This window comes from Heptranchias perlo, chromosome 36 (genome assembly GCF_035084215.1).
Source record: "Heptranchias perlo isolate sHepPer1 chromosome 36, sHepPer1.hap1, whole genome shotgun sequence".
NCBI classification, from domain to species: domain Eukaryota; kingdom Metazoa; phylum Chordata; class Chondrichthyes; order Hexanchiformes; family Hexanchidae; genus Heptranchias; species Heptranchias perlo.
The window spans coordinates 6,660,798-6,677,621 of record NC_090360.1 but is presented as its reverse complement, the minus strand read 5'-3'; the positions used below and the strand labels follow the sequence as shown (position 1 = coordinate 6,677,621).

Genomic DNA, 16,824 nt, shown 5'->3' with positions numbered 1-16,824 from the left:
TATTCCTTTTTTTTTTGGTCTCTCTCTTGACAGGGCCACACTGTTAAACAGAGCGTGAAGCATCCACTTTGTACATACCAGACATTGTGAATCATTTGCACTGCGACAGATTTTAGCGCCCATTGGAAGGCAAGAGGCTCGGGCACCTTGGCATGGTCGTCGTTGCTTTAAATTTGTAAATTTGTTTTTTTTTTTATTCGGATTTGAATCGTGACTGTACAGAGAGAAAGAGGCCGACCGATGGGGCTTTGGTCCCACTGGCTGGGACACGCGTGATATGTATATTCAACGGCTTTTACAGCAGACATTGTGCTTTGACTTAAAGTCACTTGTAAAATAAAATGGAGGACAAAGAGAAGGCAGAAGACAATGACTTTTGCCGTGTGGGGCAGGACCCTTTAATGAAGTAAAGCATCATGGGAAATCCCCAGCTGCTGTTTCTATGGATACCAGTAGAAAATAAATAGGACAATGGCGACTTGTGAGAAATTCCTTCTACTGTCAATTCATTCTTTGTTTTGTGACAACTTGCTGCTTCTGTGAGAGAAAGAGAGAGAGTTACGGGTATAAACAGTACTGGAGGGATAGTGTTGCACCAGACTAGAACCTTACTGTCTTATGGGGTTGGGGGGGGACAAATTGGCAGAGTTTAAACAGGGCGATATCTTAAGACTGTCCTATGCGGCAGAAGGACCTCTATCCACCATGGAGTGTGTGCACTGATGGTTTTTACAGCTTAGAGACTGACCATAAATTGATCTACTGGATTGAAGCAGCCCTAGTATCCTGCCCTATCAGTGTGTGCAGATTGTTTTATGTTGTGCTCTATAACTCATAATTTCATTGTTCTACTGGCTTGAAGGACTTTTTGTGCAGACTTTAGATGTTCACTAGAATGAAGGACTCAGTCTCTGCCATACTGCAGTGTGCACTGATTGTTTTTTTATATTACAGTCTATAACCCATATATTGGACAGTCCCCAGGAATGAGGCGCCCCATAGCCCTGCCATACTGCCGTGTGCATGTTGCTGCTATTTCAACTCACCTGATCTCACAACTTTGGAAATGTGATTTTTTTTTTAATTTTTAAAAATCATCTCATTTACTAAACATTGGGAAAAAAAATGTTAAAATTTGGAATAAGTTGTTTACCACAGACTGAACTCTTAAAAAGATTTCTGCTCAGAGCTTAGATTCTCTAATAGATCACCGGAATCTTTCCTAATAAAACTGTACCAACGAGTCCTCTCAATTATCTTGTTTAATAGATTTCCCCCCCCTCACTCCAGACAAGAGAGTTTCCCCCCTCACGCCGAAAAAGAGATTTCCCCCCCTTCACTCCAAACAAGGGAGCAATGCAGAATTGTAGGTGGAGCTCTGCTCTGACCCCATCAGGAATACTGCGCACAGTTTCTGGGTGCCAGGGCATAAGGGGGGCCGTGTAGGGGAGAATAGCGAAACTAATACCCCAGTGTTAGAGGGAAAATCAATGACGGACGACTTGATAAACAAGGGATCATCAGTCTCAAAAAGAGACATCCCAGGGGGCAACTTATACCAGATGCCTAACGGGATGGAAAATGTAAATCCAAAACAATACTTCCAGATACACCAGGGCACGATGCCAGGAAGTCTCTCTTTACACAGAGGGTGAGCAACAGCTTGAATAAGGTGGGGCAGGAAGGGCAGGACACAGGACTTAGCAGCTGGATGCTGTAATAGGGAGAGAGTAGGGTTGAGGTAAAGTGGGCTGACGGGCTTTATCTAAGCCCATCTTGTGATCAGTCTGACCCATCAATTTAACTATTCTGTTAAGTCCTTCAGTGGGCCTCTCTAACGGAACTCCTCGTGCAGTGCGTGAGACACTGCAGCTCGTTCTAATGTCGCGTTACAGCATCCAACAATGCCCCTGGCACTGGCGTTGCATTTCCGCCTGTACCTTGGGTGAAGGGATGGATTTCTGTGAGTGTTCCCGTGAATAGGTACTCAAATTGGGCCTCACTCTAATCCCGAGAGCTCAGCCATTCAGAATCTATAGTGAGAAATCGGTGAAGAAGTTTTGAGTGGACTCGCTGGGTGATTCACGGGGCCCCAAGATACGGCCTTTGAATTACTATCAAGGCGACTGGGATTCAGCTTGCACAGAAAAAACTCAGAATCGAGTCCTAGAATCCCATGCCATAAAAAAAAAATTCAATTAATTTGGTTGTCATAAATCCAGGGGGCCTCCGATTATTAACCAGCTGCTGCAAAACGTTTCATCAGGCTTGTATGCCAGGGACTGCAAATAGCCAGTATGGTGACATATTATCGTTATCTAGAAATTACAGCGCAGACGGAGACCATTCTGCCCATTGTCCCTGTGCTAACTCCACACTAGAGCCACCTGCTGGTAATCCCAATTTGTCTCTCGTCCCCTGCACATCTGCTGCAAAAGTTGTTTTAACTGAAAGTTGGTGCAGAGTTTTCTGCTTTCACCAAAAGTTCCCCCAAAATAGTCACCATCGACCCTTCCCCACCCACCCACGCTTGTTAAAAAAACAGTTGCACAGAAAACATCCTTAGGGAGACATTTGCTCTGCGCACTATAGGAATGAAGTTGTTCATAAAGAACGGGTTTATGATTTAGTTACACAAGAAACCACCTCCCCTTGAGTTCAAAAACCATTTTGTCATTGTCGACCTTGACATTCCAAGGAATCCCGTCTTTCCTGATTTCCTTGGATCAGCAGCACCAGCGCACCTCAGTATGGCAGCCGGAGCGTCCCGTGTAGAAAAGTATATACGCAGCTGAAGGAAATCACAACGATGTTGCTTTTTTCTGACTCGGTGAGATCACCACAGGCAGACGAGGACAAGAAAAATTTTGTTGCAAATCCTCCAGTCATTTTCTGGAGCTCCTCCTGGCCAAATTTTTTTTTTTTTTAAAAAAAGCACCTTGTACGTTTATATTTTTAAAGAATATTGAAAACTAGATTTTTGTAACGCTAAGCACTGGAGTACAACGGGAAAGAAACGCATCGTATAAACTACAGGATCGTTATTCGAGAATGACTTTTGGTTGGGTGTGTGTAAAAATAGTGTGTGGGTTACAATTAATCATTCTGATCAGGAGCCAGATCTAGCAACACTTAAGAGCTGTCCAGAAAGGCCTTGCTTGTGGGGAGGTGATTTTAACGGGTCTCACATCTATTCTGCAATTTAACACAACATAAAAGAGGGAGGAGATTTATATGTTTGCCCCCTCCCCTAAAACAAAGACCTCCCTCCATTTTCTTGGACGGAAGGCATTTCCCCACAACGAGAAAACAAAACTTAGCAGCACTCCTGAAAAATGAATCTTATTTTTTCTCTGAAGGGTTCACTTGTTTAGAAGCACTGAATGTGTCGTACGCCACTGTCAATATTTTCATTGTTGGTTTTTATAAAGATACAACTACAGAAAATAAATTATGTGAAAATCCTACATGTTTCTGGCTTTCTTTTTTCTTCTAAACACAAATTCCCCCCAAATTGCTCAATTTAGGCTTGTTCCAAAAAAAAAAAAGGCTTGGTATTTGTCTGGCAGTGGGAGCTGTTTTTGTCTCGAGAAGGGAAGGGCGGAACTGGGAAACTCAACGCATTGCGAAGAGCCTTCCCGCGGTAAAGGATGTGACTTTAAAAAAAAAACACAAATTGTTTGTTTCAGTCCACTCAAAGCATCAAAACGCAAATCGCACTTAACAGCACAAAAAAATTAACACCCACATTGCAGAAATTACATATTACGATGATTATTATAAAGACCAGCTCACAGTAAGTCAGAGGATACACAGTTTTATAACGACAGAAGTGTATTGCCCTGTAATTTGCAATGTGTTATTGAGCTGAGCCACAGGTGTGTAATTTGGGTGCTATAAGATTCTGTACTTGCTGGAATACAGTGTCTCACAAATATATCATCAGGATGGCAGGATTAAATCAAAGGCAGTCACAAGAACATCCGAAAATCAGGAGCGAGAAAAGGCCATTCTGCCCCTTCCAGCCTGACAATTATTCTATCAGAGTTTCCCCCAATTCCCTCCCCCACCCCAAAAGAACCTCAAAGCTGAATCATCCTTTGAATCTTTCCTCTCTTTCTATTCTCTGACATTCTTTTTCTGACTCTCGCTGTTCTCGATTCTTTTTCTGTCTTGCACTCACTTTGTCTCTCTCTCTCTCGCATTACCCCCAACTGCCCTCTCCGACAGTTTTTTCTCTCTCTCTCTCCTCTAAGAGTTCTCTTTCACTGTCTACCCTGGCAGTTCTCTCTTTTGCTCTCAATATTCTCAGACAGTTCTTTTTCTATATCTCTTGCATGCTCTCAGCTTTCTTTCTGTCTTTCTCCTGTACTCTGTCCCCTCTGACAGCTCTTTCTGTCCCTCTCTCCCTCCCTCCCTCCCTGTCCTCTATAACTGTAAACAATTTTACAACACCAAGTTATAGTCCAGCAATTTTATTTTAAATTCACAAGCTTTCGGAGATTTTCTCCTTCCTCAGGCAAAACATTTGCCTGAGGAAGGAGAAAATCTCCGAAAGCTTGTGAATTTAAAATAAAATTGCTGGACTATAACTTGGTGTTGTAAAATTGTTTACAATTGTCAACCCCAGTCCATCACCGGCATCTCCACATCATGACTGTCCTCTATAACAGTTCCCTTTCTGCCTGTCTATCTATGTCTCTGGTCGCTCACTGCCCTCTGACAATTGTCTCCCCCTCTCTCTATTCCGTTCTAGAATCCCTTCTATTTTGTATGTACACCTGCTCAACTGTCTTTCATCCTTAAGGAAAGATACAGATAAAGAAAAAAGCTGAGGGAAATGTTCCTGTGTCTGATGCGGGTTGGTGTTCCATCATAAACACACCCTCAAGCTGCCCTGGGGAATGTTTCTTAATTGCAGGAATCCCCTTGGCAGCAAAGAGTACTAGAAGTTGGGTAAACAGGCTCGAGAGAGAGCAAGAGACACGTTGCCTGTTAGAAAAACTTTGGCAGTGGGAGCTTTAAATGGATCGTGCCAGACAGCCGTTGCTCGTCCACCTCTTTTTACTCAATCAACTGATGCCCCTGCTCGTCTGCCACGACCTGCAGGGAGAGAATGCCGGCCTGCGCCGCCATTACGTGTCGCGGAGGAGCGTGCTGGACATAGCCTTCGTGCTGTGGTGCTACCGCAACCGCTACCAGTTCTCCATTTACAGCGTGAACGGCTACGGCTGCTACTGCGGCAAGGGGGGGGACGGGGCGCCGCTCGACGACTTCGACAGCTGCTGCTTCAATCACGACTGCTGCTACGAGGGGGCGCTCCACACCTCGTGCGGGAAAGGCACCAACATCTACTTCAAGCCCAATTACTCCCTGTGCAAGCTGGGCAGGGCCGAGTGCCCGGAGGGCTCCGACCCATGCTCCAGCGACCTCTGCCTGTGCGACAAGCAGTTCGGCGAGTGTCTGGCGATTGCCACCTTCCGGGAGGAGTACTCCAGCTACCAGCAGAAGTTCTGCACCGAGCCCAAACGCAAGTGCCCGCACGAGGAGAAGATCGACATGGAAGAGGACACCAGGAAATAGAACAGGGAGCTCACAGGGAACTCCATTGGTCTCCATTGGAAATTATAATCGTTTAAAAAAAAACAAATTACATTTATGTTAAACGTGCAAACCTTATCAAAGGGGATTTTTGCCTCACATTTACTGCCGTGTTAGTGGGATGGACTGTTCTATGGTCAGAGGGGGGAACGAGAAGGGTGAGAATGAACCACGACTTTGACGGGTTTTCTTCAGTCTGCCTGTCCTTCATGGTTGGGGTTGGCTGTTCGATCGACCTCCTCATGTTTGGGTAGTGACCCATCCTCAGGCAGGGGTGAATGTCTTTCAGATGAGACGTTAAACCGAGGCCCCGTCTGCCCTCTCAGGTGGACGTAAAAGATCCCACGGCACCATTTCGAAGAAGAGCAGGGGAGTTCTCCCCGGTGTCTTGGGCCAATATTTATCCCTCAACCAACATCACTGACAAGAGATTATCTGGTCATTTATCTCATTGCTGTCTGTGGGATCTACATTACAATAGTGACTACAGTTTAAAAGTATTTCATTGGCTGCAAAGTACTTTGGGATGTTCTGAAATCGTGAAAGGCGCTATATAAATACAAGTTCTTTCTTTAGGTGAGGTTATGGAAAAGCATAGAGTCACTAACCTAACCTGCGAAGTGCACTCTCCTGTGAGCCAATGTGCAGAACAACTCAGTTCAGCCCTCCTCCCCCCCCACCCCCAAAGCTGGACAAAAGAAAAAGGCTTTCACCTTTCACACCTCAGATATGCGTCACATACGAGGATTTACTTAGAAATGCAATGACTTGTTATGTAGGCAAGTGCATCAGCTATTTGCAGGGCTAAGAGAAAAGAGCAGGGGAATGGGACTAACTGGATTGCTCTTACAAAGACAAAGAGCCAGCACAGGCTCGATGGGCCGAATGGCCTCCTGTGATGTAACGATTCTATGATTTCACACACAGTCAGATCCCACAAACAGCAAATGAGCTGAATGACCAGTTGGTGTGTTGCTGGTTGAGGGAGGAATGTTGGCCTGGGACACAGGAAGAACTCCTTACTATTGGAATAGAGCCTGGGATCATCTGAACAAGGGCAGATGTGGCCTCCATTTAACACATCTGAATGGTGGCACCTCAGGCAATGTAGCAAAGAGACAGAAGGAACAGGAGTCGGCCATTTGGCCCCTCGAGCCTGTTCCGCCATTCTATTAGTTCATGGCTGATCTGTATCTTAACTCCATCTACCCGCCTTGGTTCCGTAACCCTTAGTACCCTAGCCTAACAAAAATCTATACATCTTAAGCAGGAAATAGCAGGAATGATCAATCTGCCATAAACCTCACTCGTGTGCAAAACGGTGCCATTTACTCCTATTGGCTGGGCCTGCCGTACATCAGAGAAAAATGAGGCCTAGCCTAAAGTAAAGCCACGACTCATGGTTTCAGAGACCCTCATTCAAAAGGCAGGCACGCATTAATCCACCAACTGGACAGCTTGGCCATTGTTGTCGCTGTTGCTATGAAGAACATAGCAACACATAACAACGCAGCAATGGAGAGCAGCATAGCAACGGCAAGAGGAGTGGGGCAACAATCAGCAAGCCTGGCGTCAGCTCTGCTGCCTCAAATTTGCGGGTAGAACAGGGTGCAATAGGAGAGATTAAATAAACCCTTTTCACTGCAGTCAGAAGCCAGCTCATTAAAACGGTACAGGAAATAGAGGCAGAGCAGAGGCAAACATTAACCCATTCACTGCCCCGCCGAGAGGCTGCCAGGGTACAGGACTGGGCATGATGCAAGTTGTTGTCTGTTTGTGTTTAAGTTTTCTGAATGTAGCAGGTACCTTTCCCCTTTGAGGGGGGTTGGGGGGGGGGTAACTATTTATAATATTTAATGTTATTTTAGTTACAAATGTTCTTCCTCAGACTCCTCCCCACCTCCCACAAACAGTGAGGCCACGGGCCTGTCTGCAATGGGTTGCCAATTGCGCAGGCGCTCAGTAACGAAGGTGTTAACACACCTGCGAGATTCCTCGGCCCACCGGTTTAATGGAGACGTGAAGCCATTTATTTTGCCTGGGCCGAAACTTTTTATTAAAAGCAGCAAAGCAATTTCACACAAACACATCGACGTGTTCATTACCAACAGCGCACAGCACTATCCAACTCAGATTCTGCAACAATCTGTAGATTAGTTACGTGTACAGAACTTCATTGTCGCTCAGATCAGCACAATGAACTTTCTAATCTAAATTAAAATGTGTGCCTACAGCTCAATGATTTTGCTGCACAAATCATTCCCAGTCAGGGCTTCAATTGGTAGGATGGGCAGGGTGGGATGGGTGTGGGAGGGCCGCTGTTGGATGGTGAAGGGTTTGGATGGTTGGGGGGGTGAGAGGGTTTGAATGGTGAGGGGGAGGGTTTGGAGTGGTGGAGACTGGAGTCAAGGTTCAGCACCCCAGAATCTCTCCTACATCACCGTTGTGGGCTGGAATGAAGGGGTTTAATTTTCTGCCGCGTGTCTCTTGCACTCCCACCACTCATTTCATTCTCTCCCAGTCTCTTTTCCTCCTGTTGGTCTTCATTCTGTCCCTAGTGTCTGTCTCTTTCTGTCCTTTCTCCTCTCGCTCCATCCCTTGCATCCGTGTTTTACTCTCTCACTTACCCTGATTTTCTCTCAGGCCTTAGACTCTTACCCATACCAAGCCTGTGCTGTCAAACTTCACTGTAGTTTATTCGCCAATAAGTCAAAAGAGTCACCTGATGTATAACGTGATCAGAAATCTGATCAAGTGCCTCATCATGGGGTTACAGTAATATAGTGGTTATGTTGCTGGGCTAATAATCCAGATAACACCAGTTCAAATCCCACCATGACCGTTTGAGAATTTGAATTCAGTTTAAAAATTCTGGAATTAAAAGCTTGTACTGGTAAAAGCTGTCAGATTATCGTAAAAACACAACTGGTTCACTACTGTCCTTTAGGGAAGGAAACCTGCCGTCCGTACCTGATCTGGGCCTGTATGTGACTCCAGTCCCTAGCAAGCCACCCAATTGTATCAAACCAGGGCAACTAGGGATAAATGCCGGCCTTGCCAGCGACGCCCACATCCAGTGAAGGAATTTTAAAAATGATTCCATTATTATACAGTGAGACTTTATAATAATTACCAGTTTCATTACACATATAATGATTTATATGGCAGCAACTGTGCTCCAATAAACTAATGTAAAATTGAATTTTTTTACATTATTTTTAAACCGTTCCTCCTAATCTGCAAATACTCCATCCGCCATTCTTACTCCTCCCTGTGTTGAAACCAAGATTCATCCTACGTTAAAGGCGCTATATAAATGCAAGTTGTTGTTGTTGTTGCTGTTTGTGGGACCTTGCTTTGCACAAATTGGCTGCCACGTTTCCTACATTTCAACAGTAACCACACTTCATTGGTTGTGAAGTGCTTTAGGACGTCCTGAGGTCATGAAAGGCGCTATATAAATGCAAGGTTGTTCTTTCTTTAAGTTTAACTATTTTAATGCAAAGGGTTGTGAACATGTGGGGGTGTCTTTCCAGGCCTGCCCTACTCCCTCTCCCACTCTGGGTGTGACCCGCATTTTATTGGTCATGGTTCTGTCTTTTAAGGAGTTATTTTTTTTGAGGTTTGTAAAAATATTAATAATTTGTAAAAATACAATTATTTACAACATCGGAGCAGCCTATTATCTCACTGTAAACCTACAAGCCTGAAAACAACCCAGGATCGCTGGAAACATAGACTAGATAAGATAGTGAATAACCCAGTTTACATTCATGTTCTTTTCTTACCTTGATTTTTGCTGCTCCTCTTGTACAACGCTACAGCAAATCTGTCCACGAGTCTCTACAGCAGGAAGTGCAGTGGCGCAGCTAGGCTCAGCCTCTGTCCTGGTAGATGTCCCAACTCCCCAGTACTGTGGCAGTACCTATCTGCTTACCTGCAGTGATATCTTACTTGCATCCGAAACAAATTATGAACCATAACTACAACGTGAAATTAACAACTGGGTCCCAGGCGGTGCTGTGAGAACATTTCCCCCTCAGAACAAGACTGCATCAGGCCATTCTGTGACAGCACCGCAACATGACTTCAAAAACAGTCATGGGGTTGGACATCTTAGGACAGAGCGAGCACATCAGGCACAGGGTGAGTAGCACGACTGGAGTTGCCAACTCTGACTGGACGTATTCCTGAATATTACATCGCATGACCTCCCACCTCCAGCCATCCCGCCATTGGTCACCTGACACGGCCAACCTCGCGGAGCCCCGCCTTCCCACGGACAGACTCTTCATCTCCCAATTGGATGATTCTTAACCATCAGTCAAACAACCTTGCTCTCCCCCATTTCCCCAGTATTTTTTTTATAATTAATCATGTTAAAAGAAAATTTTTTAAAAACCACAATTTTTTTTTAACGCCTCTATGATTTTTGTCTTCCTGGGTGTTTACCCGCAGCAGTGTCCTGGAGATTAATCTTTAATTGCTGGAGTCTCCAGGGCGATCCTGGAGGGTTGGCAACCCTAAGCATGGAGAGTTCAGGATTCTGGGCCTTATCATCAGGGTATGTAAAGGCCTGGGCCTCTCTACACAGGGAGATTAATTAGCAGTCCTCAGAATGAGCACAGGCTCTTACCCCTCCCAATTTGGTGGTAGGGAAACTTAAGAATTTTCTTTCAAAATTGGAGCCTTATGTATTTGATAAAATGTAGAAATGGCTGCAGTCTACGTTCACCCTCAAGAACGAGAATGTCAACTGAAAGTTTTGATTAAGCACAACTCTAGAGGCGTAAAAACCTAATTGAGTTTATCTTAAGGAATTGGGAGCAGTCCAGCACATCAAAAAGCTCAACGGCTGTTAGAGCCAATCCCATGAGTGAGAAGGAAATGATAGCACTGCTGGCTAAAGATGAAAAGACATTAAATCCTGTGAGCAGCAGCCTGATCTGAAGACTGCTCAGAGAGGAATTACTGAAGGAAATCACAGAAACTGGGGGCCCAATGTCACTGCCACAGCCAAACACAATCCCATCAAAACTAACACATTTGTTGGCACCTGGGTGTGCGAGAGACATTGATTGATTACAGCTATTACATAGAACTTACAGCCCAGAAACAGGCCATTCGGCCCAACTGGTCCATGCTGCACACGAGCCTCCTCCCACCCTACTTCATCTAACCCTTTCAGCATTTCCTTATTTTCCTTTCTCCCTCATGTGTTTATCTAGTTTCCCCTTAAATGCATCTATGCTATTCACCTCAACTACTCTTTGTGGTAGCGAGTTCTACAATCTAACCCCTCTCTGGGTAAAGAAGTTTCTCCAGAATTCATTTGTATTGGATTTATTAGTGACTACCTTATACTTATGGCCCTTAGTTTTAGACTCCCCACAAGTAGAAATATCTTCTCTATGTCTACCATATCAAACCCCTTCATAAATCGCTTGGGTATATAGTAGATCGGTTAAAGTTCCTCTTTTAGTACGCCCTTTCTGTTTGCATAGCTCTTCCTTATCTCTACACACAGTAACCTGTTTGATCCCCGTGCCTACAGCAATAACCAAGAATGATCATTGCTCGCTTGAAAACTTATCCTCCCAGTGTTGTAGCTAAGTTGAGTGGCGTGGGTATCGGTAGAAGGCTGCAGGGTTAAACTCTTGTCATGGAGTCAACGCCTCAGCATGACGATGTGACTTAATAAAATATTTTGACAGGCTGACATGACGTGACATTGATCTGAGCTGCGTGTTATGGATGTCACTGGGGTGGGGGGGTGCCTGACATTTGGGTCTGGCGATGGAGAATGACCCTGATGATATACTGGGAATGGAATTTTTTTTTAAAACAGACCTGGACAACAGAGACCTTAACAATCAAATATGACACGATCTGGGACAAACCAAGACTCCAGTAAACGACTCTAAAAGGGCAATAGGGGAAGGGCTTTGATAATCGAGGGGAGGGGTGTACTCAAGAAAACCTCTGTCCAGGACAAGCACAGTACTTTCATGGACCACCGAGCTTGCAAGATTAATACATAGGGAGAGCATACATACATCTGTGATATCTTCCAGTTATGACGAAAGATCCATAAACTGAAACAATAACCTGCTGCATCTTCCCAGCATTTTCAATGTGACTCTTTAGTAAAGCAGGCCAGCACCCTCTCCTGGCAGGACACTCATTCTGCAGCTGCCCGCAGCAAACATCTGTCCATCTGCATATAAAAATGTTCTTTGAGGCTGCATTGAACTTTGGCAACTGATACTTCACACCTTCAAATGCCCATCAAGGATTCCATGTATAAAATTAAAACCTCTTTTTTAAAACAAGTTATATTTTCCTCATCAGCATTATTTAACTTTTTTGTGACTCTCCTAAGCCTGGAAATTAGAGAGTGAAGTTATCATTATGAATGCTTAACAGGGTCATGTGTAATTCACATGTCCAGATGTGTTGGGGTTATTTTCGAACGACACCGTTCATCAGGTGGAGATGATGGGCACAGTGTGACCACCACCTGTCCTATGATCCTCGCCGTAGGTCTTAGCCATTTTCAGAGCAGCCAAGCTGCGCTGGCAGACTGATATTAAAGGAAAGGGGCACATCATAATTGGGGGGGGGGAGCCCAGGAAAACCAGTGGCTGCAGCAAAATAATGTTAAAAGGGAGGGTCGAGCAATAACAGGGGTGGGGGGAGGCACACTGGCAGGAAGATTAACGCGCCCTTTCCCTGCCTCACAAAAAATCATTCAAAACATTTCTGTAGTGCCTTTCACAACCTCAGGATGCCCCAAAGCGCTTTACAGCCAATGAAGCACTTTTTTTTTTGAAGTGCAAACACTTTTGTAATGAAAGAAACGCGGCAGCCAATTTGCGCACAGCAAGCTCCCACAAACAGCAATGAGATAATGACCAATGTTTTGTTTTAGTGATGTTGGTTGAGGGATAAATATTGGCCTGGACACTTGGGGAGAACTCCTCTGCTCTTCTTCAAATAGTGCCATGGGATCTTTTATGACGACCCAAGAGGGCAGACGTGGCCTCGGTTTAACATCTCATCCGAAACAGATAGGCAGCAGGGAGAGAATGAAGACCAAAAGGAGAGGAAGGAACAGACACTGGGAGGAAACCATGAACTGGGTGTCAATCGAATCCATACTAACAAGACTTGGACCTTGAAATGGTTACTTCTTCAGTTAATTATGTGTTCAGCCCAAGTTCAGAGATTCAGTCCGTGGGCCATTTATTGATCCTAGTCAGTCACATAACTTCTCTCATGCTATGCTGAGTCACCCATGAGTTGGTCCAAGTCCATTCTGCACTTTGGTTTGGTGTCTTGTGAGATCAAGTAAAGACAACGCAATAAACAGTGCTTCAGCTTTTATTGAGACAGCAGCCTTACCCTCTCCCTACCCCAAAAAGTAAACATTAATTTGCCCTATTTGACATGGGCGAGACTGAAAGAGGCACGTGGAAGTATGTGACACCTTCCGTAGGAGCATAATGGTCTGAAGACATAACGCGCACAAACAGGACGCTCTTGCTGCGTACAGCTTTGAAGAGTGTCCCAAGGTATTAAGGAAAAGTACCAGGGCGGGGATGTTTAAGTTTATATGATTCTCTCTCTCTCTCTAACTAACTAGTAGTACAGAGGCGCACTGGGGATTTTACTTTACCTTGAAGAAATCATGCGTGTCAACAAACTCTCCTGCCCTTTCCCCAAGCCTCAACATCAGCTGCCTACTACTGGAGCCTGTGAAAGGCACTAAACTCAGTATCTAGTGGTAAATATTTAATACTACTGGTTGGGGATGGAGGGAGATTAAATCTGCTTGCTCCTTACAAATAACACTGCATTCCCCCTCAACTGATAGAAAAATCATGCCTTGTGCAATTCCCTCCCCGGAGAATTCAACAGTTCAGTCTCTCCAACGTCCAGTTCACGCTTTCTTTAGTTCTTGCAGAATCAATGTCAAAGTAGCTTGGTCCAATAACGATTCAACCACAATTCCGCACAGCAGAGACATAACTGGCTGATGGAGTTTCTGTAACACTTTGAATTCAAGTGCAACTAAGACAGACTAGGACGAATTTCGAAGAGCAGCAATGTCATCAAACCAACAAACAGGTGGTCAAGTTAGGGGCTGCCTAAACACTTCCATATTTTTAATACTGAAAAATATACATTAAAATATGTAAGGCATGATTTAATAGCTACCAGGTTTCATGTGCAATATCAAATGGAGAGAGGTCAAATTAGCTCTCAGCAGTTCAGATGAACCTCTACTTGATTGGACCCTGCACCTTTACTTCCATTAATGGCGTGCTGTAAACATATTTGAATTTTTGAACGATTTAAATAAAATTAAAATTAGCAAACAAGTTTCTGTGGATGTATTAACACTGTAAAACGGTCATAGCCTCAGTGAGGCAGCTGATTGGCATTGGTTACTCGTAGGGATTAAAGTAAAATTGGGCTGTACAACTGCTTCAAAGTTCACATCAGGAGGATAATTACTGTATATACTCGCATGCAAGACTTGAAATTCAGGTCCCGGTTGGAGGCTAAGAATTGGGTATCAGCTTATATCAGGGTCCTATCCTCCCTTAGATCTCCCTCCCGAAAGAGAGGTTGCTCCAAAGATGGTGGGCCAGCAGCACTGTACCACCCCATCGCTATCGGCCGCTGTGCTGCTCCACTCCGTCTATTCAATAGACTGGATGTCCAATGCTGTTAAATGGTCAACTATCTAAGAAGTTTACTCCTGAAGTGGTCTCACCTAAATTCAAACATGATCTGAGCTAGGTGATTATAAGACAGAATGGAGAGCCAAACTTGGGCATCATTCACTCCTGGACCTAAGCTGGGCAGTAAACCCCTTAGTGATCAGTTAAGGTGAAGGGGTTAAGGATTAGCCTGGCTATTTCGCATACATTTATTGGGATACTGACCTCAGTGTTCTCACAATGGGAACCTCTCCCATCTGATTTCAGTCGCAACTTCTGCTGATTTAAAAATCAGACACGGGTCCTTTGGATAGATAGAGGGAGAGAAGGTTTAAAATCAGCGACAGGCCAGTAGGATAGGTACAAGGGAAGAAGGTTTAAAATCGAGGCAGCCCAGTATAGATACAGGGAAAGTGATTTAAAATCCGCAGCATTGAAGGAGTGGAGCAAGAGGATAGGAACTGACTAGTTGAAATGAGAGGGGTTGGAGAGACACCAGCCAGTGTGAAGGTGTGAATTTTGATGGATAGAAGCCTTGTGACGTGAACCCTAGTCTTAAACAAGCATCATGGACGTTTTCAGGTTTTTTTTTGGGTGGAGTTCATTTTTGAAGTGGTAGCTTATGTGAGTATTTACAGTACCATCATGTTGGTAGTTTGCTTGACAGTCGGAAATGGAAGATCTATCAACATTTTTTTAAAAGATATAAAACAGCGTCAGATCTGGTTGGTTCTGCTGGTGGAATGATTCTCTGTTGCCCCCACGTGCCCCCAAATGAAATGGATAGGGGTTGAAGATGTAATTAATACTCCAATACCAGAGCTTGTTCAGCTACCCCATAAGACAAAACACTAGATTTTGACTATTAAATAATTAATGCTGGGTTTCTCCACACTGTATGGTTGCAGCTTTACCTTGCCAGAGCTGCACAGGGTTAATGCTTCTTGGAGTGTAGAATCCCAAATATTCAATGGAGGTTGGGGGGGGGAGGAATGTTCCGTTTTCATAAACAAGCATATTTTTCAAAATAGACCAGCACCTTATCACGTCTCAGAAACATCTCAAAGTGCTTTACATACAATTAATTACTCTGAAGTGCAGTGACTTCTATTGAGAAATGTGGCAGCCATTCTGTGCCTGAAATGATGAGATGTTTTGATCTGTTTTTGATGATGTTGATTGAGGGAGAGATATTGGCCAGGACACTGGGAAAACGTCCCTGCTCGTCTTTCAAAGTGCCACGGGATCTTTAACATCCTAGATGATGTGCTTTGATCGGGCTCGAGTGCAGAGCCTTCTGGCCCAGAGTCAGCAGTACTATCGAATGAGCCAAGCTGGCAAAAGCATTCTGAAGAGATGGCCTGTACTTACACTCAGCAGGGCTCCCAGGTCCCGGTTAGTCTTTGACCTGCCACACATCCTCCTGAAGATGGTCAAAAAAAACAAGAGGAAGCTTAAAAGGGTGCGAAAGTTGTGCAGTTGTGGTCCTATTTACTGAATATTAATACTGTTCCGTGGTAGCCGTTTTTCTGTTAATTCATACTGAAACGCTGCAATTTCCTGGACCATAAGCAGCCCATCGCTCTCAAACTACAGGGCTAACGTGCTGAGAAGGGACAGGACCTGGGCAAGCAGGAGAGTGAAACTCATCCATGTGGAGAGGGCATACTTGAAGTGGCGTTTTTGTTCAACGCACAGGAACTCCTCGGTATCTGGAATCGCTGAAACAGAACTGACACACTTTCCTGGAGGGGGGGCCAAATGTCACTCACAGTGTTGAGCCCCATCTGGATGTATAAATTCATCAGCGCATTTAGTGCCGTTTAAACAAGCTCTGCAACAGCACAATGCAATACTGTACATTATTTTCACATCTGTGGTCCCACTATAAAACATGATAGGTCCTGGTCCAAAGACCACAAATTGCAAGCCTTAAAAGGCCGTCTGTCCAAGGGCTCTGACTCAGTCGGGAGTGTCACTGTCAGTTCTGTAGGCCTGCTTGCGGAGATGGGCCTCAATCTCCTCTCGGAACACCAGCATCCCAAGGTGAGCCTGGGAAGCCTCGTTCATGGCTTTGGACTGAATGCACATTCGGTACTGCTCCGGAGTCAGCTCATCCGCACAGTGCTTCTCGTGCCACAGGTGAAAGAGGCTGGAGACCGGTGTCCGCACCACAATCAGGTCACTGTGAAGGTACTTCCTGTACAGGTGGACGTCCTCTCCTCCCCAGCCTTTCACGTCTAGGTCAAAACCGCCTGCAAAGAAAGAAATAATTTGCTTTCATGTAGCATCTCATCACATTCCAGAAATGTCCCGCTCACCAATTACTTTGAAGTGCAGCGACTTGTGTAGACAAATATTGGCCAAGACACCAGAGAATGCCCTGCTCTTCTTAGAGTAGTGCAGCGGGACATTGAACAGCCCAGCAAGCCAGGGCCTCGGTTTAACTTGAAATTACGTGGCACCCCGTCAGAACTGCACTGGACCGTCAGCC

General features: G+C 44.8%; 3 protein-coding genes across 6 annotated transcripts in view; 2 read left to right on the top strand and 1 right to left on the bottom strand.

Moving 5' to 3' along the window:
- LOC137304046 (ras-GEF domain-containing family member 1A-like) overlaps window positions 1–3,467 on the top strand; it is a 30,141-nt gene extending 26,674 nt beyond the window's left edge. The window contains exon 14 of the mRNA XM_067972465.1: window positions 34–3,467. Within this exon, the coding sequence (XP_067828566.1) occupies window positions 34–58 (25 nt within the window). The 3' untranslated portion in view covers window positions 59–3,467. The remainder of the gene's footprint in view (window positions 1–33) is intronic.
- A 1,558-nt stretch (window positions 3,468–5,025) lies between these two features.
- Window positions 5,026–5,583, top strand: LOC137303919 (basic phospholipase A2 Sms-N6-like). The gene has a single exon (XM_067972331.1). It carries the CDS (start codon window positions 5,026–5,028, stop codon window positions 5,581–5,583), a length of 558 nt encoding a protein of 185 aa, XP_067828432.1.
- Window positions 5,584–12,968: 7,385 nt separating this feature from the next.
- Window positions 12,969–16,824, bottom strand: part of csgalnact2 (chondroitin sulfate N-acetylgalactosaminyltransferase 2) — a 57,839-nt gene continuing 53,983 nt past the window's right edge. For all 4 annotated transcript variants that reach the window (XM_067972461.1, XM_067972464.1, XM_067972463.1 and 1 more), the window contains one exon: window positions 12,969–16,585. In XM_067972461.1, coding sequence (XP_067828562.1) covers window positions 16,293–16,585 — 293 coding nt within the window. In that variant the 3' untranslated portion in view covers window positions 12,969–16,292. The remainder of the gene's footprint in view (window positions 16,586–16,824) is intronic.